Consider the following 27,402-nt stretch of genomic DNA (forward strand, 5'->3'; position numbering starts at 1 on the left):
ATATCTATATATCTCTATATGTATTTATATCTACATATCTATATATTTATATCTATATATCTATATATTATATCTATATCTATATATCTATATCTATATAGATCTGCATTTAAATCTAGATCTAGATCTGCATTTAAATCTAGATCTAGATCTATCTATATCTAATCTATATCTATATATCTATATATCTATATATCTATATATCTATATATCTATATATCTATATTATATCTATATCTATATTTATATCTATATCTGTATCTATATCTATACCTATACCTATATCTATATCTATATCTATATCTATATCTATATCTATATCTATATCTATATCTATATCTATATCTATATCTATCTAATCTATCTATATATTTATTAATATCCACATTAAATAAGCAATAAAGTTGTCCTCATTGGACATTTCTACCTTATCAAGCAGCAGAATAAATGTTTGAAGCACAGGTAAGGGAAGAGAGTTTTCTGCTGCTTGCAGAGTCAAGTTGATAAGGAGCCTCAACGCAGGCTGTGATTGCAGAACTCTAAATCAGTATTCTCATCATGCATTTTTTTACAGCCATCACTCTCTGCTGGCGACCTGGTTCGGTTTTGGAGCCTGAAGGAATAAAAACAACAAATAAACAAGAATTTGTTCCTGTGGGTTTCTCTTGGCAAAGCAGAGAAAGTAGCAGCACACAGTAAAAGCAGAAAACAGCCTCCTCCTGTTTTATTTTCTTTTTTGTTGGCTTTTGCCTTCTAATATTGGTCTCATTTTCAGATGGATCAGCACTCTGATCTGGTTTGACACAATGCTAAGAAATATTTGTTCTCTCCACTGCCTCAATCTAAGGGTGCATAAGTTTGTACCAAATCACAGCATTGCCATAAACACCCCAAAATCCTGTGTGGAAAGGAAAATCTGTGATTCCTGTGCTGCCAATGGGATGAACCAGCAATTCTGGGGCTCCCAGAAATCCTGATCCAACTGAGAGACAACCAGGACAAAATAGAAGCAAAATGGGACAGAGCATCATGTCAGCAGTGACGACAGAAAGGAAAATTCACAGCCCTGAGCCCAAATTTTGAGCTTGCAGGAGTTAATCTCCACATCACCTCCACTCTCCCAAGCCCCAGGGTCATTCCCATACCAAAAAGCCAAGGAGAGATGCTGATCTCTTTGACAAAAAGAATAAATTTTCCTGTCCTGTTCAGTACACGGAATGCTGCGGAAAAAGAAAGTTTAGAGATTAATGCAACACCCTATTATAGACAATTATTTTGTTTCCTTAAATTTTTCCCAGAAGGCTAAAAAAAGCCCTCAAGGCTCTCAGTCCATGTGATTTTGTGGGCTTCTAAGACAGTTCCTGCCCACGAATGGCACCAATAAATCCCCATTAACCGCTTTCAACAGGAGAATGATCTTTTTTTCTCATTAAAGCCTCACAAAGGGTTCAAAACCTCATTTTATGGCAGGGTGCTTTGATTTAAATTGATGTGGCTTAAATTATGAATTCTAATCATGACTTAAAATACAGAAGGAGAAAGTCATAACTTGAATGATTTGATTTTTATCATGGTTTTCATTTACAATTCATAGCTATATCCCTTAACCAGGGCTGATTCTCCTCATTGTAAAACTTAGAGATTTACAGCCCACTCTTGCCTTTCAACTGTGTTTTCTAACCAGGCTGGCACACTCTGAACATATTTGTTGAAGGAATTTTATAGCCTGAGACCTCTCTATTTTGATTTCTAATTTATGCATCTCTGGAGTCATCCTTGGTAATGATGAATAAAACTAATTTAGGGTTTAATGGTGAAAATCACTCTTTGCTTGTAGAGGAAATTTCTGTTAAACTGACAAATGCAAAAGAGCATTTACAATTCCTTTAAAATACATTAAATAACTGAGGACCTGGCTACCTAATGCAATAAACTTTGCTGAAAAGTTTTCAGTTTAGCGCTAAGCAACTCATTGAGCAAATCTCCAGCGTCAATCTGCGATGGAGTTAGTGACTGAAATGAATTGTTCTGCGTCCCTCGAGGGTTTCAAATAAACAGGACTTGTTCTCTTAAAATTCACTTTTACCGTTTAAAATGGGAGAGGAAACAATTTTATTTTTCATCTGCCGGTTTCCAGTTGTTTTTGCAACTTGGAATTAACTGTTGAATTAATTCTGAATGTGTCTCTCCTTGATTTGCAAAGGGAATTTCAATGGATAGCTGAGGTTTATGCACATAATTTTTGATTATCTAACTGACTATCCCATGCTGAATGTCTGGATACTCTGGACATCTGCCCATAGCGTAGGCAGAAAGCAATTAAAGAGGAGCAAAAATTAACAAGACTTACTTTAATTGGCTGCCCTGGTTTTGTCTCACATCCAAATCCAGCCCCACTTAGTGTTGGAAAAGCCGAGTTCCCCAAGAGCCGTGGGTGTCCTGGTTGGGTTTAGTCTCACTGCAATCATCTTTTTGGTGTTAGATGATAAAATCTGGTCTCCCAAAAATTAGGAAGAGATTTGTCCTTCATGGCTTGTGGCTCATTCCCCTCATCCAGCCTGTTCTGATGTGTCCCTTTGCTGATCCAACATGAGGGCATTTTCCCCAGCAAGCCTGGCAAACAAAACTTTGCTGTTTAAAGCAACAGTGTAAGAGGGGAGAAAAAGAAGGAAAATAAAATAATTCTGAGGTGATTGTGATTCCCACTCCTGCCATCATTGCACAAAGCCATTCCAGCAGGAGGAAGCATCTGCCTCTGCTGCAACACATCAGTTTAGACTCTGATAAGCTGCAGCTTGTCCCAGCTCAAGGTGGAGGATGCCCTAACAGACCCTGGGCAGGTTCCTGCAGCCCTCACTCTGCATTTCCTTAGTCCAAATCCCTCTCAGGCTCTTGGCAGGAGCAGCATCCCACAGCAGCCACACTTCTGAGAAGTTAGTGGTTAGCAAAGCTTGGCCTGTAATTCACCATCTCACCCCCAAACATTATTTTCTGGGGAGTTTTCCAGCCAGGAGAAGGTCAGTAGAGGATGGTCAATTCCATCCCACTATCCCCAATTCCTAAAGAGGACAAGGATGGGCAACACAAACCCCACTGTCAGCTGCCCATCACTGCCCAACCTGCCACCCATCACTGCCCACGCTCCCCATTCCGGGTTTCTCCAAATCACAGCTTCAGTTGCTGGGGGTGATTTAGGTCAGCCAGTTTGGGGAGGAAAAAAACCTTTTATTCTGGCAAAGGAAATGGCTCAAGCAGGGTGGAGTGGCAGGAGGGTGGTGAAAAGTAGAAATGTGAGGTTGAGTCAGTGGCAAGAAAAGAGGGGATGTCATGATCAGTGTGTGCGTTTATGAGTGCCCTTTACAGAGGGTTGGGTTGGGAAACGCAGGAGTCCAGGCTGATGGGCTGAGAAAGAAAAAAGATGGTTTTCTGCTTTAAAAAAATCCACCTGTTTGTGTGTTCCTGTTGCTGCATCTGGCCATGGGTACCTGATAGCTGCAGTGGGTAAAATTTTGGGCATTTAAAGGAGTTTGGGTGTCACAGGAAAACATCAAGGGATCAGTGCTCTTTTCTCTGATCATGTTAGGAATGAAAATTCCAGCATTTTGTCAGCGTCCTTGATGGAAGCAAAGTGACCTGGCCCCACCAGCAGCTCCTGCTCCTTCAGGAGTCTCCACATTTAATCCCTGGCCAGAGCAGAGGCTTCCAGCATTGTTGGACATGCCATGGACAGTTGGATAGGCCTCTGGATGGGTGCAGAGCCCCAGCACGATGGTTACTGGTGAGAAATTCATGGGGGTACTGTGGAGATTGGGTTGTTTTGGCCCAAAGCCCAGCTCTGGAGTGCTCCCACTGCATACAACTCTCCATATCTCCACTGTGCTCTCACACAGCAAAATCCCACTGCCAATCCTGATAAAATACTGCAAGGGGAAAGAAAAAAAAAAATTAAAAAATAAATAAAAGAAGTCAGGAAGCCACCAAAAGAAACTACATGTGCCTTGGGGGTTTGATGGGGAACACTGGGGGGGACAGCCACGCCAAAGGAGAAGGAGGAGTAGGAGGAGGAGGAGGAGGGCGAGGGTTGCAGCTCCATGCTTTGTCTGCCGTGAGAGCCTTTTGCATGTCTGGCAGGACGGCTCCAATCTGATTAGGAGGAGGCTTGATTAGGAGGGGGCTCTCTGTGGGGGCAGCAGCAGCAGCGATGTGGGGATGGATGTAAAGCTGCTTTCCCTGGGAGCAGCGGCCGGGGGATGCCCCGAGCCCAGCTGGCCTTTCAGGGAGGGTTCCCCTCTAATCCAGCTCAGAAGCAGTTTTGGGGCAGGAGTTTATCTCTGACTTGGCTGGCCAGATTGGTACCCTGAGGTGCTGGAAGAGGATTGTTGATAAAGTGGATGGGTGAGGAGGAGCGGCACTGTAGGGGAGCTGCCTTTGAAGCTGGATTTTGGAGAGTGCTTTTGGGATCACTTTATCTATTTATTTATTTATTTACTCCCATCCTGAAGGCTGTCACTCATCACAGGGAGGGGAAGGGTAAGAAAAGTGCAGCCCATGAGCTGTTCCTGCAAGGATTTCAACTCAGTCTGAGCAGAGGCACTCACCCCACAGAGGGACAGGAGAGAAGGGGCAGTAAGATTTCATCTCCACTCAAATCTGACAAGATCAGATGCTCACAGCCTATGTCTGAAGAAGTTGGAAGCATTCCTGCCTCAGGAACTGATCTTTTAGAGGAATTTTTTGAGAAAGGAAATGGAAGAGGAATTGGAGGAATAATTGGAGGAAATATTTATTGGAGTTTATTTCTGAGACCCTCAGATCTCTCAGCCCCCACTTTAAGCACCAAGACTATTCTTTGCTGAGATGAACAGTTGTGCCTGTGGGCAGATTTCCTATTTTTCTCCTCACAAAAGGCAAGAAATGGCTGGTTAGAGGAACCTGTTGCCACCTGCATCTCTCAGGACTCCCCAAAACCAAAAAGCTGCAAATTTCCCCAATCTGTTCAAGGCATGAAACTGCCAAGAGTGGGGAAAGGAGGAGCCCTCTGCTTGATAATCTAGGTTAGGAATAAGGAATTTGTTCTGTAGTAATAAGAACCAGCTTTTGGATCTGCTTGGATTTGGATTTGAGCCATTTTCCCAGGGGTGAGGGCCTAGCATGCAAACATCCTGATGCTGTAACTCATCTCCATCACAGGTTTGGGCTGCCCTCCAAGCATCAGGGGTGTTTGCAAGAAGGGGATTTGCTCCACATCTTGCTTTTCTCAAACAGTATTTCTGCTCCTGTTTGGGAGAGCTAATTTGAGTCCTGCAGCAGCACAGGACTTGGCCATCTGCTGCATCATCCTTAGTCCCAAAATGCAGTGCCTGGATTCCAGCACGTGTCCTATTTATTTGGCTGCTCTGCTGCGCAGAAACTTCCTGTGCAAAGGACCTGGTGCTGTTGGCTTGCATGATTTGAGCATTTCAGCCACTCAGCAGTGACACTGTGGCCCACATTGAGAGCTCTGGGTACTGGTGGAGAAGCAGAGCAATTCCAGGCCAGGCTGAGTGCAGCTCTGTCTGGTGGGAGGTGTCCCTGCCCGGGGCAGGAGGGCTGGAACGAGATGATCTTCAAGGTCCCTTCCAACCCAAACCATCCTGTGATTCTGTGATGGTTCAGCCACCAGGAGTAGGAGCATGCCTGCACCACAGAGCAGTGTCTGCAGTACATAGGCTTGCAAGTTATTAATTATTTAAAGCAATTAGTTGCTAAGAATTTAAAGCAAACGACAATCAATTACTGAGAATTATCAATGAGCATTGCTAAAAGTTGTCATTTGCTTTTGATGGCTCAGCTCTTTCTTGCCTCCATGGTCAGCAGGCTCAGGGCTTGATTTCTGAGTGGTGTCCAGCAGCATTTCATCCAGTTACAACTTCCAGAGATGTCAGGATGAGATGGGGCTCAGGGCAGTGAGAGGGTATATTTGCACAGCTGATTGTGCTTTTCCAAATGAGCATTTGAAATCTGTGTGGGGATTTTTCAGCTGTCTCTTCTGCCTAGCTGTAATCAGGGATGCTGTTTTCAGGTAGTTTTGGCAGCAAAGCCGTGCTTTGATTTGGCCAGAGATCACTTGCAAACCTGCCAGGAATGTTCATGTGGCTGCAGCCTTCACCAGAGCAGGGGCTCCACCTCCACTGCCAGCTCCAGGATTACAACCAGCAGCACCCACTGAATCCCAGTTCAGTTCCCTCTCTCTCCTCTGCTCTGCTGGTGGCTTTCTGTGGGTCCCATCACATCCCTGCCCTCTTTTCCCACCTCCAGCCCCAGCATGACTCCAGCTCAGCTTCCTAAAGGAAATGCCCAAGCTGACATGCCAGCGTTTCCCAAAGCAGGACCCGGTGTCTGTCACCCCAGGAGCAGAGGAATTGGGATATTATCATCAAACCCAGCCCCAACAGCTCCCTCCTGCACCCAGAGCTGCCACTCACCTCTCTGGATCCCCTCCAAGGTGGAATCTCAAGCTGGTACTTGCAGACCTGACTGTGTCTCTCCGGAGAGAGGATGATCAGCAGCTGGGAGGGGGTGCAGATCCTTCTTCCTTCCTGCTGCCTTTGCTGCCTTCCCTTGCCCTGCCATGGCCTTCTCTGTGGCACAGCCTCCAGGCATTGCCCTGGGGAGAAGGATTTGATGGCAGGGAGATGTTTTGGTGGCAGGGAGATATCAGTAAAGCTCTAAGATCAAAAGGTGACGTGGACAGGGTCTGTCCCATCCAGACCACCCTGGGTGTAGGTGCTGTAAGCTTTGCTTTCTTCTAGATACCATTTCAATTTGTCCTCCCTGACCAGCAAATCCCTTTGTGCTCAAAACTCACTACCTGAGCTGAGGGAGTCACCTGGGGAGCTGACTATGACCCTTGTTGTGTGCATTTTTGTTTCTTATATTACATTTTTTTTTGCTGGAGTTTCTCAGCACGCAACCACACCATTGAAACCTACTGAGGGCAGAGTGCTGCATCCCCAACCTGGTGACATCCCACAACTTCCCATGCTCTTCTGCTCAGCTGCAACCACGCAGGAATCTCACTCCTTGCTGGGCTGCTGGGTGGACAACATTGTTCCCCTATTGAGTCATTAACAATGAGGTCATTGGGCTGGAAAGACAATGTCATTCAGCAGCCAAGAACCCAGCTGGCTGATCCCGGTTGTGTCTCATCTCCTATGACAAAGCCACTTTTAATTGACTAATTAAAGCTTTTGCAGGCTCCATCTTGGAAGGGATGACCAAAATAGACATTGTTCTTTGTCAGCATTAAGTCAGGCCAGTTGGCTGATTAAGAAGCAAGACCTTTCTTCCTTCTCCACTTTGCCACTTGCTGTGCAGGCCTTAATTCCTCGTCCTGGCAAGGGGAAAACCTCCTCAGAGATATTGCAGCATGTGTTGCAGAGAAAGCTGTTTGAATGAGGCCCCAAGGACCTCAAGAAAGCTCACCCAAAGCCCACTCATGCCAATTTGGGATGACCTCTGCGTTACCATCAGACCTTTTGTTGGACACTTGATATTTTGGGTTCCCAGCTCCTGTAGGAGTTTGATATTGCACCTAAACCTACAGCATTGAGGTGCTCCCATGTCCTGTAGGCCTTACAAGGACAATTTGATCTGCTGGCTGTGGACCAAAGACGTTTTTCTTCCCATTTCTGGGCCATCTTTCCCTTGATGTACTTTTTGGGTGGTGCGGTGCAGATGTGAAGCAGGAACATGTCCAAGCACTGGCAAGAAATGTGCCTACAGCAAATCCCTGCTTCCCTCAGCTGAGTGCTCCTGCACTGCCAGGACCCTCACCACTCTCTCAACAAAGACATTTTGAGCCCTGAGACCAGTGGGGCCTTCTCCTCAGAACATTTCTTGCTCTCACTGCCACTCTGAGTAATATCATCCCAAAAACAGTGAATAAATGTGCCCTGAGGGATTCCACGGGACAAATGCTGTTTAGGGAAGCTACTTTGCCATTTCCATTAAGCCCTCAGGGTTTTTTCTGCCCGCAGGGTGATTGTCTCAAATCAGATTTATCTCCTTTTTGCTGCCCAGGCCCAGCTGAGCAGGAACGTTGGGTGTGTGTTTACCAGGGCTGCTGTCCCAGCCCTAAAGCACAGCAGCCGCTTCTTTTGAAGAACACACAAAGCAAGGAAGAGGAGCAATTGTTTGGGAGGAAGTTGAACCATAATGTAATAGACTCCCATGGGATTTACTATTAGTAATTATTCGTATTGCTCTGGCACCTAACCAAGGTTGGGGCCCCGGTTAGAAAGGTGCTGGATCAGCCTGTAAATGAAGACAGCTCCTCTGTCCAAAATCTGTCCCCTCTTGCGAGTAAAGATGAGGGAACTGAGTCAGGGAGAGGTTGAGAAGTGTAATGAGGGTTGTTTTAGAGAGTTGTGGCTGAGCAAGGAGGTGAGCCAGCACACAGTGCTTACAGGAGCATCCTTCCTCTGGGGGTAAATCTTAGAACATGGAATTGCAAAATGTTTTGGGTGGGAAGGGACTTTAAAGACCATCTCGTCCCACCCCCCTACCATGGACAGGGTTACCTTCCTCTGGACCAGGTTGCTCAAATCCCATCCAACCTGGCCCTGGACACCTCCTCTACTTGTGCTGCTTCCAGTTCCACCTAAGAGGCCATTGGGTAACAACTATGCTCTTCTAGAGGGTCCTGCCCTGGGATAACACTGGAAAAGGTAGTTTCTCACTGTTAGTGCCTTTAATAAGTTATTTCTGTGATCATTATTTTATTATTAATTTTAATATTAAAATATTTAAATTATTATTTTAAGGAGGGGAGGAGCAGGAGCTATCAAAGAACACAAGTGCTTCAAATGGAAACTGAGTCCCACTGCTCCTGAAAAACAAAATAAAACAAACAAACAAACAAACAAACAGCAGAACAGAAAGCTAAAATGGATTTCTTTTTCTGTAAAACGAACTGTTTCAGGAGAGTTAAATAATGAGGCAATTACGAATTTGCCAACAATAGAAGCTGATCAGATTACACAGGGCCTGTAAAGCCAGATTGTCACTGGAGCCATTTGGTGGGAAAGAAACTCAGTGCCAGACAGTCTTTATATAGTTTTGAATAAGAGGGAGGGCTGGCTGTGTCCTTCCCTTCCGAGGCTCTCCCCATCTAAAGAATAGCACCGAGCCTCCTGCCAAGTCCAGCCTGTCCAGTCCATGCCCAAAGGCTCCACTATATAAATATATGTAGATGCTCAAGCAGGCACATGTGTGTATATATAGAGCTTCCCAATTATCTGGGAAGACCCCACCCTGAGGGAGGTGTGGGTGTGGAACTGGAGGGAAAAAAAAATAAATAAGTTGGGACCCAAAATAGCACCAACACACAAAGGATCCCAAGGAAATGTGGAGCTCTCCTCACGGCATTGACAGGAAATCTCCGGGCTGCTGGCTCGGTAACCCCAGCTAGCCAAGGCCATGGGGGGCTGATCGTGGTGGAGGAATGGATCCTGACATCCATCTTCTGCAAAAATCTTGGGATGAGGGGTGTGAGGTGGAAGCTTTTTTGTCAGTGATGATTTGCAGGTGTCCCAGGTGTGCCTGCAGAGGAATCTGTCTCCAGCACAGCCTGAAAGAGAAGCAAAGCAGACAGAACTGGGGATGATATTTAACCAGGAATCACTCAAAATTTTACTTGGGATAGCTGGCATGTTTGAGGGGGTCACCAGTGCCTCTCAGAGGGGGTTTCTATGTCACTTGGCATCACCTGTATCTTTCACATCACTTTAGAGTGTCAGTATACTGAAGATCTCAGAATCACAGAGTATCTCCAGCTGGAAGGGGCCCACAAGGATTATCCAGTTCAAGATATTTCAGGTCATCCTCTTTGGGCTCACCCTGGCCTGGTGGTGAGTGGTGTGTGAGATGGGCTGGGGAAGGCAATGAGATTCGAGACCCCAAAAAGGTTAAAAGAAAATTTTCTGGCTGGAGGGCGTAAATTTGGGCTGATTTGTGACTCATCAGAGGTTCTGGGTGCACAAAGGAGGGTGAGGCTCTGGGCCTTATCGTGTCCCCACCATCTCTTTTCTGCTGGTCCATTCTGTCCTGGGATAGGCAGGCAATGTCCAAGCCCTGCCCTGGCAACCTCCCCACACAACCAGCAGTGCTGACAGGAGCAGGCAGGGGCTGTTGTCTGAGGGTGACTGCTGCTCTAAGTGTTCAGGGGAGGTGGAGAGGAAAGGGAGGTGCAAGAAGCAGGGACAAGGTGTCGCAGCACCACGGCAGCGCAGTGTGCCAGCACAAACTGACCTCCCCCTCACCCGTCTCCATATTTTCCCTTGTACCAGGGCAGCCTGTCACCAGGCCGAGGTCTCCTTATTCTTTTGGGTTTAGGGTCTCTTCTCTTGTTTTCTGCCCCTTAGGGCTGTGGCTTGGACCTCCTGCGTGCTGGGCCTGCAGCTTCACCCTCCAGCAGAGGATGGCATCCTTGGTTTTGATGGCACAAGTTTAGGCATTAGTTCCCTGCTGCTAATACCAGCTTTAATGCCTCTCTGTGGTCTGGCTTTGTCAGACTGAGGTCCCAGAGAAGCCAGTAATCTGTCCTTGTGCTTGGGGTTGATCCTTTTCCTTTAGGAAGAGCCCCCTCCACAAGAAAGGGAATATTTCCTCCCTTCCTCTTCCTCACTGCAAAAATTAGAGTGACACTCACAAAAAGTGAGGGGAGTTTTGGCTGCACAACCAACCCGCAGGAGCTCTGCTCCACGAGATCCTTGAGGCCCTCATTGCCCATGGATAAAGTCTAGACACGTTGCTGATGCACAGCACCCAACTTGAGTGACACTGGATGTGACAACTCTTCCCCAGTGCCGGCCAGCTGGCAGAGGTTCAGCTGGCAGGATGAGAAGCTCAGGGCCAGCTCCATCCCTGCCTTGCTCAGCATGAACCCAAATGTGGACCCAGCCAGCTGGAGAGGAGAGCAAGGAAAGGAATTTCATCCCCCATGCCACCCAAAAACTTGTAGGGTGCTCTCTCCACTGCCTTCTCATGGTCCTGCCTTTCTCCATGGAAAAAAAAAGAGAAAAACTGAGTTCCAGAGAGACCTGACTGGGGCCTTTCTGTAGTTAAGGTGGCTTAAAAGAAAGATAGGAACAAACTTTTTAACAGGGTCTATTGCAATAGGATGAGGGATGATGGCTTTAAACTGAACAAGGTTCAATTTAGATTTTGTTGGGATGCTGGCATATTTTGTCCAGTGAAGCTGTTCAAAATCAAGTTGGACAGGACTCTGAGAAACCTGATCTAGTTGAAGATGTCCCTGCTCATTACAGGGGAGTTGGACAAGATTTTAAACATCTGTTCCAACCCAAACTAATCTATGATTCTAAAATGTGGCATCAAATCTGATATCAGTCAGAGTTCTCCATGCCCAGGAATTAGGAAAGGCCAACCTCAGCTGGGGAGGAAGGTGTGCCCCATCCCTGTTTGGTCAGTGCAACATCTAAGAGCTTGTTTTGTGGAGACCATCACCAAGTTTCTCCTGAATTAACTTTCCTAAAGTGCATCAGCTCCCCCTCATCAGGTTTACGAGCTGAGGAGACTTTGATTTGATTTAACTTACTTCATTTGGGCTATATTAAAAGACTGATTTAAAGCTGAACAGGAGTGGCCACCTGGTGGGTTGCAGGCACTTTGACTAATCCACTCTGAAATCATACCTCCTTTTAATTTTAGATTAATTTTTTCTGAGTACCCCTGTGTAGACAAGCCGTCAGGCTGTATAAATATCAGTTCCTGTCTCGTGGGCTCACGTCCTCACTCCTTCCCAAGCTGTCTGAAGCCCTCCAGGAAAAGCCAGCAAGGGATGATTCATCTTTCTGGGGTGAAAAGCACAGGGAGGAACTTATTCTCTGTTTTAGTGAATAAATCTGTGTGTCCCCAGATGTTGGTGAGAGGCAGGGCTGGAGAAAGGAGGTCAGGTCCAGCTGCTGGGATGTGACAGTTCAGCCCTCAAGAGCAAAGCTGATGCTTTGGCCAAGCAGTTCATAGGGTTGGCTTCTCCAAAGGTCTCCTTTCCCACCACTTTGCCCACAGCTCCACAGCTCCTTAGTGCTGGAATCAACTCATGGCTCAGCCCCAACCCTGGAGAGAGGTGGTGAGGTTTCTCCAACGCTTCTTCCATCCCAGGGAGAAATGGGGAAGCTGGGTGGGATCCTCATGTGATCAAGGTGGAATTCCCAATCTGGCAGCCCCAGTCTTTAGCTTCTTCTTGTGGACCTGAGATTCCTGTCCAAATTCAGAAAAATCTAGACTTTTGACCTATTTGCCTTTTCTTAAAAAAAAAAAAAAAAAAAAAGGCTTTTATAGTGCTCATGATCACAGAAAAAAATCCTGAAAGACCATCTTAAAGACTTACAGCATTGAAGAAAATTCAGTGTATAACAGATATTCAGGGTATAACAAAGTTCCATATTCTTACAGCTTTCCTGTGGTTTTCAGTGTTGTCAACTCACAATCACTGCTTTGGGACAAAAGCACCTGCTCTTTACCTTGATCCGGAGAGATTTTCTGGCCCATCACTCTGTGTAAACCTTGAGTTTCTTCCAAAGTCCTGTGTGGCTTTTGCAGAAATAGAGGGGTCTCAGGGCTAAATGTACCAGACACTGTGTCCTTCTGCGATGGGTGATTGATGCTCTTGTGATCGGCCCACAAATCCTCCTTCAAAGCAGCAAGGTCATCATGGATAGCTCCACTCCAGTGGTATAGAGGATTCAGGAGAGGACAGGAGCGTGGGACCACTCTGTGTTTTGGAGGGCCTGGCCAGGCTGGGACATGAGGCATTTTTGGCTCGTGCTTCCCACGTTTCTGTTCCAGCAGCTCTGGTGCCATTTCCTACACACTGAGGTGTGCAGAGATCCTCATTCTGCAGCCTGGAAAGGGTGCAGGGCTCTGAGCCAGGTCCCTTAAAAATCCCATCATGGATTGGATGGAAATATCCTCTTTCTCCTGATGGAAAGAGGATTATTTCCAGGCTTAGTGGTGAAAAATGCCTGTGGGTTGCGTGGATAGAGGTGGGCACGTGTGTTTGTGTTGACTCCTTGACAACCTCCTGTGAAGGATTTTGCTTTCATTTTCCACAGTGGTCTTCCTGTCTCTGCACCCCACCACTTTTTAGATAGCCACATGTTTTCCATGAGAAGAGTCATGGAGACAATCCTAAATAGGATGTCCTATGTTTATCCGTAAGAGAGGCTGGACTTCCCACTGCTGGCATTCCTCACCTCTGGCTGGAGCTGGTCCTGGGATGCAGAACAGCCTGGGATGGACCAGCTGGGTCCACTTGAGTGAAAAATGCCACTGATCACAAATTTCTGGCAAACCCCAGACTCGGAGGAGAAATTCAGAAGAGGTCCAAGCTTGGTGTGACAATGCTTTTGTGAAGGTGGGAGTGAGAAACGCTGAGATATTCCAGCTCCCTCAAATCCACTGTCTGGTCATTAATTAGTGCAGCAAATTAACCCATTTCTGCCTCCCCAAATGTGGTGTTCAGAGGAACCAAGGGGGTGAAGAGGAGACAAATCAGGGCTGCAGGGAAAGGGGAGAGTGGGGAGGTGTGCCTTGGAATGATTATTTTTAATATTTGTCGTACTTCCAAATGAAACAGCAGATGAGCTGAGCTGGCTCGAACACGTGCAGAAAGAGCTGATGGGGAATTTGTTAATGAAGCAAGTTTATAGTCAGAAAATGCTGGTTCATCAAAACCTGGGTTCTGGGGACATGTGTTGCAGTCCTGGCAGGAAAAGTGTATCAGGCTGCAGGTGGGTTTCTTGGTTGAAACCAAGGAGGTTTAAAGGCTGTTTGTGAATAAAATAAAGCCAGGCAGATCTAACAGAGAGAACGAAGCAGCCAAAGCTCATTTGAGGTCTGCTCATTGGGATTCAGGGTTGCTAGTACTAGGTAAAAATAGGGAAAACTTGAATTTTTCCCAGTTCTGGAAGCAGAATGGCCTTTTGGCTACTGTAGGGATGTGACTCACTGCAAAATGCTGCAGACTTAGAGTCCTCAAGATGATGCTAAAATGCTGTGAGGACATGTCCCAGATCTCCTGCAGAGGGGTGTCTCCAGGCTGGCAGTGGAGTAGGAAGCCCCAGATGCTCCTCTCTGTCTGGAGAGGAGGCAAAACTGCTTGGAGCTTGAAGCACATCCATTTCCTCCCCCTGCCCTGCTCCACGTCCAGGCAGAAAGGGTTTATTGGGAAGGGTTTCCAGGGCAGAGGCTGTGGCTGCAGATTCCTTCAATTTGACAGCAAAGAGGGCACTTGTCAGCATTATTGCCTTGCTCTCACTGTCACTTCCACACGATCTAAAGTTCAAGAGTTTTTTCAATAGAGTCTTTTCACAGTGGGGAAAAGGAGATTCCCTGCTGGCAATAAACCCAGTGGCTTTAAATCAGAGTCCAGACACACTCATTTCATAGAACTATAGGATGGTTTGGTTTAGAAAGAACCTTAAAGATCATCTGGTTCTAACACCTCTGCCATGGGCAGGGACACCTTCCACTATCCCAGGCTGCTCCAAGACCCATCCAATCTGGCCTGGGACACTTTCAGGGATCCAGGGGCAGCCACAGCTTCTCTGGGCACCCTGTGCCAGGGCTTCACCCCCTCACAGTCAAGAATCCCCTCCCCTGACCTGCCCACACTTCTTTGATGCAACCCCTCCCCAAGTGTTATTGAAGCACTAATTACACCCAGGCATTAGGTCTCGTCTTTAACATTTTGCAGAGGAATTCTATCAAAATGGTTCTGCAGCAGTTTTTATTCTGGCAGGGGTTTGGAGAGGATATGTCTGCACTGGGTGATTGGACTGATGGATTAGAGGCGAATGCTCTGGCAGCTGCTGTTGGACCTTTCCCCATTCTCTAACCCAGGAAGCCAAATTGATCTTTGGCCTGGGTGAAGCCATTTCATAAAGCTGATGGTGAGGCTGGCAGGGAAGAGGCTGGGTAATGCTCATTAGGAAAGCATCTTCAGACATGGAGAGTGCCAGGGTGGTGTGTAAACCATCCTTGTACCACATCCCTCACTAAAATCTCCTCAGGCAGCTCAGGAAGTTTGGGTCCCATCTATCCCCAGGCCAATGGAAGGGAAAGCCTCTGCAGAGGCAAAATTAAAAACCCTGTGAAGCAAGCACTTGCTCTGATAGCTTAATTCCAGGATAAATAACACTGCTCTGTGATATTCTTCCAATCTGATCCCTTTCCCAGTTTCAAAAGGAGGTGACAGATTTCCTGTCCTCTGCAGTGACTGGGCTCTGCTGCACCTCAGACATGGCCACATTGCAGAGGGTGGATAAAACCCTCCTTGCTCCCAGGAGCTTCTTGCAATGCAAAGAAAGTCCAAGATCTTCCTCAGTCACTTTGGCAAATGCTGTCCCCTACAAAAGGCCACCCCCAGAGCCTCAGCCCCTGCTTTGCCTTTGATGAACTCAACCCGCTGCTCCTGTTCAATCAGGAAAGGCTGCAAAAAAGGGGAGGAAAATAGGAACTTCCTCAGGGCCTGGCTCACATCCCTTCCCCTTCCCTGAGTTGCTCAGGCTGCTTAGCTTTCTCATCCCGCCTTGGGAGGAGCAGGAGCTGCCTGGCGTAAGGCTCCAAGCCGGGCTCAGCCCGCCGGCGTGGGGTGTGTCACCCACCATTTCCTAAGTTATTCTTTTGAGTTTCCTTTTCTCACTATTAATAGAATTTCAGCCAATATCTGAGCTGTTTCAACAAGGTGGATGGGGGGGAGGCAGGGGGAGGCGTTACCAAAATAGGAAGCAGGAAGCTGTTGGGCAGGGAATTAATCAGAGGAGCTGCGTGGAGAGGGAATTAATCGCTGGCTTTGGGTGGGCTGTGGGAGGATGGACGGGACGTGTCCTTTCACTTTATATTTTGAGCCTGTTTGGTTCTCTTTTTGCACTCCAAGCCTTGACCTTTCCAAAATGCTTCTCCTCTGAGGGCCTTCCCCAACCTGCAAAATTCCACGTACTCACTGCACTGAGGTTACAGAGCATCACGCCGTGGCGTGGCTAAACTGGGAGACACTTCAGATTAGATATCAGTTGGAAATTAGATTAGATATTAGTAGGAAATATCTCTCTGTGAGGGTGGTGAAGCCCTTAGAGAAGCTGTGTCTACTCCATCCCTGGAACTGTTCAAGGCCAAGGGTTGGAGCATCCTGGGGGAGTGGAAGGTGTCCCTGCCCATGGCAGTGTTGGACTAGAGGGTCTTTAAGGTCTTGTTTAGCCCAAACTATTCTGTGGGTCCACGAATCTGTGGTTGGAGGTGGTGCACAGCAGCTCAAAGCTGTGTCTGTAACTGCAGTTGTGAGGAGCTGTGCTGGCACAAAGCAGCTCACCTTTCCTTTTACATTTTGGGTGACTTTTCACATCCCACCAGCCCTAGACCAGGGACTTCTCACACCATCCCCATCCACGAGAGCCCACAGGGGCACTTCCAGCCTCCCAAATGGGCCATCTGGGTAATTAGCAATAAGGGAAAGTTGTCTCCCATCCTGGCTGTCCCATCCCACACACACTGTATCGCAGGCCGGGTCATGGGATACACGTATCCGGACATGAAATCATGTTTTTGCAGCGGACTCATTTCCTCCTGTTTAGCCGCCGAGCTCGCGGATGCGTGGCGGGCTCGCGCCCTCCTCCCACAGATCCACCCCACACCCAGCACCAGAGCTTTGGGTTTTCTGAGGGATGCATGCATGAAGAGAAGAGCAGACCAACCTTCAGTCTCAGTGCTGCTGAGTACTGTCAAAATACCCCGCGTAGCTGATAAATTGCTCTCATCTTCCCTCAAATGTAGAATTGGTGATGGTCCAGAAAAGTGAAAGCAAAAAAAGAGTTCTTGGTGTGCCAAAATGCAGCCAGGAAAGTCGGGGCAGATGGTTTTTTTCTGACTTCTGGAAAACAGGTTGAGGGACTCTGGTTGAAATTCAAGTGAGCTTTCTTTTGGGAAGGGTCTCCTCCGGGTAAGGGGAGTGATAACTTGGAGGTTCTCTCCTCCATCCTCCTCCTCCTCTCTCATTGATGTCTTAAATCCTTTTACCTCTGGGGCTCACGGCGTGAAGGGATCACTTGTTCCCCACAAAAGGACTTACTGTATCTTTTGTGAGTGATTTTCATGCTGAAACAGGCCCCAGACATAATCCTGTCCTGTCTGGCTGTTCTTAACAGAGGTTTTCTCCTCCTTCAGCCAGATCCTTTTCTTTTCTTGTGTTGGGGACAGTTGTCAGGCAATACTGGCCCCCAGCCCAGGCAAACAGGGGCTCGTTACCAGTCATTACCCCTGAGTCTACCACTGAAATTTGGCACAGGTGGCCAGCAAAGGAGGAAGAGATTAAAACAAAACATTTTCTGGCATTTGAAAGAGATACAGTACATGTGGAAGGAAAACAGTGACTCCTGGGACTGTGGTGCTTGTTCTGCAGTTGTTTCTGCTTTGGAATTAAGTTTGCAATGGGTTTGCCTAAGACAGGTCTTTTGTGGGTGGTGATCCTGTAGGACACCAAAAAAAAAAATGTAATTTTTCTAAATGAAATGCATTTTTTCCCAAAGCTGCAGTGAGACAGAGTCCCTGGACAAACAACATTAAGCTCAGAGCAATAAAACTGCAGGAAGGTATTGAGCCCCATGACTGCAGCAGCACCTTGTGCTGAGAAAACAGTTTAATTTAATGCAGCAGGATAGAAAAGGTAAATTTTGCTGACAGAAAGGTGCCCAAAAGCCTGCAGGAGGGGTGTGGGGATGAATTTTGTTGCTCCTCTGTGGGAGGGGATCTCTCCCAGCTGTACCCACAGCTCCTCTCCAGTGGTGTGTTGCAGGTCCAGCTCGTGATGCTTGATCCCACTTAAATCACTGATCCTTGCATAATGAGGAAGAATAAATGGATTTTTTAACATCTCTTGACCTTAGTGAAGAGGAACACTAGGAGTGGGTGCAGAGATACAGAAAGATAAAATACTAATGAGATTTTTGGGCACCAACTTGAGTCTTGATTCTTCTCCCTTCTCAAAGAAATGAAAAAAAGTAATTTCTTTTTGGGGCTGTGTCACTCTGTGTGCCCCAAAAAAGACCCTGCTACCACCCCAGCCAGGACAAGCCTGGAGGATCTCACAAGATCTCTCCATCAGCAGAGCAGCCCCTTCCTTTGGACTTCTGCCCTCAGTTTTTTACTAAAAGTGGTAACATCCTATCTGTATCTCCCCAGGGTGGGACAGGGAAGTACTGGGCCAGGGATCCTTGTTCCTTGGATCACAGGGTGATCCCAGCTGGCCACCAAGACTGGCCTAGAGCCAAAGCATGGTCCTGTCCCCTTCCCTTGGACCGAGTTGAATTGAATTGTCTTTTTGACCTCTCCTTGGAGCCTTTAATTTCTGCCCCTCTGGGATGAGGCTGGGGCATGAAGAGGAAACAAGAGCAGTGGGGGATTTCCTCCTTCCTTCCTTCCAACCCTTTCTTTTTTTATGTCTCTGTTGTATTGTTTCTACCTTTAGGGGATATTTTTTGTACTTCTTTTGTTGTCAGGCCCCCTGTCAAACTTTCACACCCTATTTATGGGACAGACCTGTTCTGTGGCTCACTGCATGCCTGGTCTCTCCCCAGCTTGGTGCAACCATCGCTGACAATTCAAGCCACGCAGATTGATAACACAGCTAAGGAGGTGGAAGATCAAAACTCCCTCCTATCTTCAGCACCTGGTGCTTATCTGTCAGGACCTTGTGATGGTGTTTTACTTCTTTACCTCTTCTTATCCCACAGACAGTGTTCAGCCTATAGGAAATAGGATTTATCTCCACAAAAGCCCTTTTCCTGCAGATGTAATGGAAATGTTTTCTCACAAGCCAAGTGTTTCCTAAAATAATTCATGCTGTTACTTTCAGTTACACTCACATCTTGATTGTGTTTCCAAGAGTGGCTGCTGGGGAAACCATGTTTTGGGAGGAGATCTGAACTTTCACAAAGGCATGGAGTGACACGACAAGGGGTCATGGCTTTAAAGTGACAGAGAGCAGGGTTAGATGGGACATTAGGAAGAAATTCTTGGCTGGGAGGGCGGTGAGGCCCTGACACAGGTTGCTTAGAGAAGCTGTGGTTGCCCCATGTCTGGAAACATTCAAGGCCAGGTTGCATGGGACTTGGACCTGGGATAGTGGAAGGTGTCCCTGGCCATGACAGGAGGGGTTGGAATGAGATGATCTTTGAGGTCCTTTCCAATGCAAATCAGTCTGTGGTACTGTGATTCCCCTGAAATGGTCAGGCAGATGTATGACCTGATCAGTGTAGGTCCATTCCAACTGAAATATTCTATTCTATTCTATTCTATTCTATTCTATTCTATTCTATTCTATTCTATTCTATTCTATTCTATTCTATTCTATTCTATTCTATTCTATTCCATTCTATTCCATTCTATTCTATTCTATTCTATTCTATTCCATTCCATTCCATTCCATTCCATTCCATTCCATTCCATTCCATTCCCTGTTTGGATGCCTATGCAAGGCCCAGCTGTAGCTCCTCTGCCTCCTCCAAACCCACTCTGTCCCCAGGCAGATCCCACAGGAACTCAAACTTGTTGCAGCCTCCCCATCCCAAATCCCACCTCCTGAGTCCTTCTCAAGCCAGATCCTGACATGGAGGAGTTAAATTTTCCCACCAGAAACTTGAGCTTCATCAGATCTTTGATGCACAATCAATGTCAACAGACAGGCTGTATAAGAGAAGATACTCTGCCTGTGTGCCAGCACAGAGAAGCAAAGCAGATCTCTGGAGAGCAGCATTAGGCTAAAAATCAATCCTTGGAAGTGTGACTCCTGTTTTGGAGGGTTGGAAGTAATGTATGAGTGCTTCATGGGGAAAAAAAATTATAGCAGTTCTTCTGCACAGTCCCCAAATGGAAGAACCTTCTCCCCAGATCAGGTACTTGCCTTGACCCCAGAGGGATCCATGGATAAAGTGGCTCAGCCCATGTTTACTGAAAAGTGAAAAACTGGTCAAACTTTCCAGGGGTGAATTTGAGCAAGAGCCCAGAACTGGTGGTCACCATGTGAGGAAATTGTGACCACTGATGGAGCTCCTGCAGGGATTACAAACACTGGATAGACAGTGGAACAAACACAAGAATAGAGACAGGTTTTTGTATTGGTTTAGCAGTGAAAATACCTCATTTTGGCATTTCAGCACATTGCAGAGCTCTCTGCTGTGGGAGAGTTCTCCCTTGTCAGCTGAGTTGTCCTTCAGCTGCATCTCCCACTGAAGAGCAGCTTCAAAATTTGAAAATTTAAAGTATTCTTCAGAAACCAAACACAGATATCTTTGCATGTGATAATGTGAGATAATTGTTTAGGCTTAATGACCTTGGAGGTCTTTTCCAGACCTCCTTGTGCCTTGATGATTCTGTGATTCTGTGTCATCTTATCCCTTCAGAGATGTGGGAGACACTTATAACAGGGCTGGACAATTGCAGTCAGTGCATCCCTTGGCTGTCCCTTTACAAGGGCTGGATCTGCTTTATTTTGGGGACCACTTGCAGGCTGTGCATGGAAGCTGGTGGACCTCCCATCTGAGGGAGACCTGTGTCCTGAGACCCAGCAGGTCTTGTCCTCCTGCTCTCGCTCTGAAGTCCTGTGAGTTTGATTACATTTGGAGGTTCCTCTTGAACTCCTCTGCTCCACTTCCTGCTGGACACAATGGTACCAGAATGTGGAATTTGATATGACTTTGGAGAGCACGAGGCAAGCCCTGAGTGAATGACTTGTGGCTTATGCCAGTGTTTACTTCTACAAATACATGTTCTGAGGGGAAACCAAGGGCAGTTTCCTTAGTTCAGCATTTATCTTGGCATTTTTACTTTTCCCAGGTGTCAGCTCTCAGGAAAATGCAGATTCTGCAAGCCCAGGAACAAGCCTGTCCACCATGACCACAGCAGCCACCACAGAGGCCACACCTGCAAGCACTGCAGAGACCTCACCAACCAGCACTGCATCACCTACCACAGACCAAATCACCACTGCCAGCACCACCAAGACTGAGGAAGCAGCAACTCAGCCAACTGTGGCAGATTCCACCACTGCTCAAAGCAGCCCCACCACTACCGACCTGTTGGAGTCATCGTCCCCCTCTACGCTGTCACCGAGCACAGCGGTCGCAACATCGGGGACAGCATCGCCTGCCACCATGACCCTGTCCCACACACCAGGGCAGGACAGCCCCTCACAGAGCACCACCATCCTCACAACCACCCCTGCTGCACAGCCCACTACTTCCCAGCAGCCCAGTGATGCTACAACCACTTCAGGAAGCTCAGAGACCACCACTGCTGCAGATCTTGCTGTCACTAATGCAACCAGTCCTCCGGGAGCTGTAGGGGCTGTTGGCGCATCCTCTCCCACCACACAGCCTCAGGGAAACCAGCCTTTGGGTCATTTGCCTAACACCACTGTGAGCACCACAGTGCCGAGGACTGACACTTCCCAAAGCTCCAAGGACTGTCCCGTCTCTCCTCCCCCATGTGAGACCAAGCAGCCAGCTTCTTCTTCCACTTCTCCAGTCCAGGGACCAACCCCTTCCACCAGTTCTGGAAGTGCTGGCACTTCTGTTACCCCTCTGACTGGATCCCCGTCCCTCGCCACCACCTCAACATTGCAAAACGGCAGCAGAGACACGGTCCCAGGGGCAGCCACCACGACAACTCCTGGGGCAGGTAACAGAAGACAGGAACCTTGGTTTCTTGTGCTGGGGAGGCGTTTTTGTGTTTTCTCTGGCTGCCCTAAACACCTGCCATTATGGGCTGTCACCACCTTGTCTCATTTTAGGATTTCCAGGGCAGTTGTCTGCGTGACAAGCGCGTGTTTAGGTCCCTGTTGTCCTTGGTGGAGGTCGAGTCAATGCAGTCAGTGAAATTCAAGAAATGAATCAGCTGGCAAAGTGCAGGCATTGGCTTCTGCATGGACCAAATGGTGCCTGAAGCACCATCAACTGCAGTGACTCGATCCTCAGTGACGGCAAACGGGAGCAGCAGCGATGGGCTGGGGACTGAGGCGGGAGAGCTGGGGAATCAGTGTGACAGCCCCCGGAATGCTGCCCCTGGAAGATCCCTGGTGCAGCTGACAGCTTAGGGAAGGCTGTCTGGGCATGCACAGAAAATGAGCTTTAGATGACTAAGGAGATTTTGTGGCTCAACTCTGAGTCTACAACCCCTGAGGAGTCTGACTTTGGTAGGACGTTCATCAGCTGCGGGAGGGCTTTGGCTGCTGATTGCTGTCTAAGCACCATTAGGAGTGTCCACGTGCTGTTTAGGACTTTGCTGAACACCAGTGAGGTGTTTTCTCTGACCTCTGGAGTTTTACTGTCGTGTTAGTTCCTAGATGTCTTGGTGAGGCACAGTTCAAACTCCCAAACTGGAATTTTGTCTGGTAGCAATTACAGGGAAATCATCACCCTGTGGGACTGTGAGGGCTCCATGGAGTCTTCCAGACTTGGCTGGGATTTGGGGTTCAGCTCACATCTGACTCTGAATTAAAGCTGTGATCACACTGGAGCCCTTCATTCTCTTCCCCTGGAAAATGCTCTTCTTGACCTGATTTCTAGTTACCTGGAATACAGAAGCCACTCAAAAACCATCTCCATCCCCTTCAGCCCCCCAGCTAGTGCATCACTAAATGAGCCAAGGTTTTATTGCAAGGCCATCTCCACTGGCTTTCACCACATCATGTTTTCATGTATGTGCAGGAATGAAGTGAAATGGATATTTCCCTGAAGGATGTTTCTTTTTCTTTTCTTTCCCCTCCTGCTCCACAGAACTGCTCTCCACTGGAGGATGATATACGAAATTATGTTAATTCAAATTTGGCCTCAAGCATTAAGCCTGAAGAGGTCTAAAAAACCCTTTATATTTAATAAATAGTTGGCAGAATGCATGAGAAACAGATGGCTTTGGAATTAATTCTCTCCTGGAGCCTTCAGAATGTGTCTGGGAGAGAAATATTCCTCATCTTTTCTGTGGAAGAGGCAGGAGTCCTGAGAGCAAACAGGCTGTGAGCATCCTGTGGCATTTTAATTCTCTTTGTCACCACTTAAGGATGAATTAGGAAGCCAAGGATGAAGATCCATGTCTTCAAAGGGGTCTGGGGAGGCAGGAGGCTGCTGTGCTCCTTGCACTATTCCCAGTGCACAAACAATTCTAAGATGCTACAGAACTTAACCAGGTCCTCAGAGGCGACCTCAATTTTCAGAGACACCTGAATGGGGCTGGTAGATCTGGGACTTGTGCCCTTCTGGAATACCAGGAAGGACACCCCAGGCTGTCTCCTGTAGAACCAGGCACTACTTCTAAGCTTGTCATCCTGGAATGTTTCCATGGAGGTGCAGTCAGCAGAGGTTATGGCATTACATCCCCTCCCAACAGAGGTGGGTGGCAGATCCTGGGCAGCCAGGTCTGCATCTGCTGAGGAAACCTCCATGGAAGGTACCCCAGATAAAGTGAAACCAGATAAAGTCACCCCATACTTCTAAGTGATTACCCAGCTACCCACACACAGCCATGCAATGGCCTTTGGTTCCTCTCTCCAGAACATTCTGATGAGTTTCAGCAGCAGAAAAGAAAATTAGTAATCAGCTCCTTTCCATATCAAAGTTAATTTAAAAGAGATATAAAATTAAAGAAGCAATCTAAAGCAGCATTTGACACAATGAGCTTCAAGGCAGGGCTAGAGATGAAAACTGATTTTGAGGTGATCCCTATCAGAGCTGTGCCAGCTGTATCCTCTATATTGTGTCAGTGTCTCTCTGCTTGTTTTTTGGTGCATACTGGGGAGCCAGACCAGAGTACCCACGATGCTGGATCTGCACCAACCAAACCCACCAGTGCCTCCCAGAGCCCTGACAGTGCCCAGCCACCAGTTCCAGCCTCGGGGGACCAGGCAGAGAGCTGCAGTTCTGGCCACCAGCACCCCAACATTTCTTACTCAAATGAGGTAATGGCACCAAATGGGAAGGTGGGCTCCTCTCAGTGGTGTTAATTTAGCTGCCATCCCACGTACACCTGGAGCCTGTGGTTCTTCTCCCTGTTTCTGTGTCAGGGAGAGAGAGATCTGCCAGAAAAGTAATTCCAGGTTGTAGAATCACAGAACTATTTGGGTTGGAAAGGATCTTTAGAGGTCATTTACTCACATCCATTTCTCCTGGAGCTTTCCAGAGAAGAGACGATGAGGATGGAGGTGAAGGGGAGTGTGAAAGGGGAGGGACCTGAAGCACCAGGAGCAGCTGAGGGAGTTGGGAGGGCTCAGGCTGGAGAAAAGGAGTCTCAGGGGGGACCTTTTGGCTCCCTACAACTCCAAGGAGGGTGCAGCCTGGAGGGGGTCAGGCTCTTTTCCCAGGAAACAAATGATGGGCTGTTGGATTGGTGACGACTGTCCTTCCAACTTTTGTCCACCACTGAGAATTGCTTTTCTTTTGCCTTTCCAGTTCATCTGTGATGACCAGGTGCAACATACCAGGCCCACCATTCAGCTGAAAGAACCCAGAACCTGTGTAAGTACCACCTTTTTGACTTCCATGGAGAATTAACAGCTGTTGGAGGTTCAGATTTTAACCCGTGGTGCTCTGAGTATGTGAGAAAATGCTCAGAAATAAGGGAATTTCATCAAAGATGCAACCAATGTAAACTAGTGAATGCAAACCCATGTTCAGCAGTGTCACCAGTGGGGGATGTGGCAGGAGAAGAAGAGGTCAGTGTTGTCTTCTCCAAGTAGAAAACCAGCTAAGCCCACCCAGATCTTACAGAAAGACCATTTTATAATAGAAATTTTTAAAACGTAAATCTTTCTGCTAGCAGGAAAGCTTTTTGCCTAAATTGAGGGGCTGGAATTTTGTCCCAAAGCCCAAGAAGAAAATGAGATGTTCCTCCACAGTTATTGTGCACTTGTGAGATCTTGTACTTCACACTGGGGTAGGGTGGCATCCCACTGCAAAGCGGCTGGGAAGCAGAGGAGTTTAGGACTCCCTGTGCTCCTCAATGATCTCATAGAACCCTAAAGTGAGTGGAAAAAAAACTTTATTTTGCTTGCTTCAGACCCTCTACAAGACCAGGGAGCAGTGAAATGTGGTGGGAAGGCTGGGGGCAGGCAAGCCCAGCCCAGGACCACACACCAAGACCCTTTCTGGTGGGTGGGCACTGCCTGCTGGTGTTCCTGAGGGATATCTGCCTTCAGAATGGTTCTGGTGGAAACTGAACTTCCTGCAATAGGGCAGATGCACTATACTGATGAGTTCCAAATAGGAAGAAGTTTTAAGTTGGTGATAATGAGGCAGAGCCACCAGTAAATGACTGGTGAGGTCCTGACACAGTGACCGTGGGTTGGGCTCGGGGTGGGTTTTGGCATGATAACGTTCTGGCTTCTGGCAGTGTAAGCAGTGGAAAACTGGCACTTCATGGACCTTCTCACAGCCTGTGCCATGGGCAGGGACACCTTCCACTAGACCAGATTGCCCCAAGCTCTGTCCAGCCTGGCCTTGGACATGTCCAGGGATGGGGCAGCCACAACTTCTCTGGACAACCTGCTCCATGATGTCTCACCATCCTCACAGTAAATAATTTCTTCCTAATATCTAATCTAAATCTCTCCTCTTATAATTTAAAACTGTTCCCCTTTGTCCTGTCACTCCCTGTCCTAAGTGAATCACAGAATCAGCCAAGCTGGAAGGGACTCTCCAAGTGAAGCCACACTGTGTTCACAAAACCCCTTCGACACATTGTGAACGCAGCTACTGACCACAGCAACTCTTGAAATTCCCTGTGCCTGGGTGATGGCCCTTGGACCTCCCAGCATCATCCCCTGTGCTCTTGGAGAAGGGAAAGCACCTGACTGCTGTCTGTTGTCACCTTCCTAGTCCTGTTACTGCTGGGTGTGAATGCTCCTTGCCCACACACCTGCAGTAGAGGTGATGTCCTTAGTGATGCTGCTCTGGACACTGAGGGTGATTCCAAGGAGGGAACCTTATTTCCTTAAAGCCCCACAGGATCCCTTTCCCCATTTGATGTCTGGACATGGCTGCAGGTTCATGCTGGAAAAGCTTCTCATTAAATTTTTTATTGAATATATTAAAATACTCAATCAAATTGACAAAATCCAGTTTTGGAGCCTTAAACAACTTAGGACAGTGATGGTATTTAAAGATTCCCCCCTCCTTTGGGGCACAGTGATGTTCCAGAGCTGCTGTTCTTCCTGTGGAGTTGTACTGGGAGGCTTTGGAAGCAGGGATGGTGAGGCTGGGCAGCACCAGCGAGCTGAGGGATGGGCAGACACCACATCTTGGCATCATGGCCTGCTCCAGGGCCACGGAGCATTGAAGCTGGTGAGCCAGGGAGCCTCCCACCCTGCTTCCCTTTGATTCTTCTGGGTGTAATAATAAGCCAGAGCATTGTTAGCACAAAATGCCAATTACACCCAAAAACAGCCACAGAAAGGCTTCAGGGCTGCAAGGGTCCATCCTCCCATCCCATCGCCCTCCTCGGCTGCCAAAGCGCCTCCCCCCTGCACTCACCCTTAACTTTCCACTCGTTTTATTCCTGAATATTGCAGCCCATTTTGTGCCTCCCAAGCTGAGCAGATAACAGAGAAATGGCACTATCTGGTTTCCCTGCTTTGTAGGCCCGGTAAACACGTCTGCAGCCAAATCCTGACAGCAAAGTGAAAAAATCCTTTGCGTTTCACAACCCGTGGGAAAACAGGAAAGTGTGTGCTATAAGGAGAAGTGTTCCAGAAACAGCTCTGATCCTGCTCCGAGAACAAGCCAGAGTCAGGGTGGCATTGTACTAAAAATTCAGATCCAGCAAGAAGCCAGGGCAGTGTGGGGGGACCAGTGGTGGGGGACGTGTCTGGATGACACAGGGCAGGGGACACTGCAGAGCCACCCGCCCCACTCGCACTGGGCTGGTGGGGCAGCACCAGTGATGGGGGGACCCCAGCAAACAGCTGGGACTGAACCCAGGAACTGCAGACCTTTCACCCCACCACACCCTCAGATTCTCCAGAAAATGAGGAACTCAAATTATAAATCCTTCAAAAAAAGCCAAACATACAACTGGTACCATTAGGTGGACTCTAGGTGTTTCAGAGGCTGGTTGGTGCCCTGCATCTTTCCTCTTCAGGTGATGCTTTAAACAATGCTGAACAGTTTGGTCCATGTCCCCCCACCTGCTCCTTCTCATTCCTTTGATTACAGCAGGATCTTAATGAGTGTTATTAATAAGTCTTAATAAGTCTTATTAGCTCAATGTCTCACATTCTATAGGCTGACTTCTTCCAAGGTCTGGCTCACAAATGTATTTTCAGTTGTGTTTTCCCTGTCTTGGATGGATGGATGGATG

The 27,402-nt window shown here is 47.6% G+C and overlaps 1 protein-coding gene across 2 annotated transcripts in view; it reads left to right on the top strand.

Annotated features, from left to right (window-relative positions):
• The window catches only part of PODXL (podocalyxin like), a 45,433-nt gene that overhangs the window by 7,640 nt on the left and 10,391 nt on the right, over positions 1-27,402 (top strand). For both annotated transcript variants that reach the window (XM_015627343.3, XM_015627345.3), the window contains exons 2-4: positions 20,893-21,735; positions 23,853-24,007; positions 24,498-24,563. In XM_015627343.3, the coding sequence (XP_015482829.1) occupies positions 20,893-21,735; positions 23,853-24,007; positions 24,498-24,563 (1,064 nt within the window). The remainder of the gene's footprint in view (positions 1-20,892; positions 21,736-23,852; positions 24,008-24,497; positions 24,564-27,402) is intronic.

The sequence above is a fragment of the Parus major genome, chromosome 1A (genome assembly GCF_001522545.3).
Source record: "Parus major isolate Abel chromosome 1A, Parus_major1.1, whole genome shotgun sequence".
Taxonomy (NCBI): domain Eukaryota; kingdom Metazoa; phylum Chordata; class Aves; order Passeriformes; family Paridae; genus Parus; species Parus major.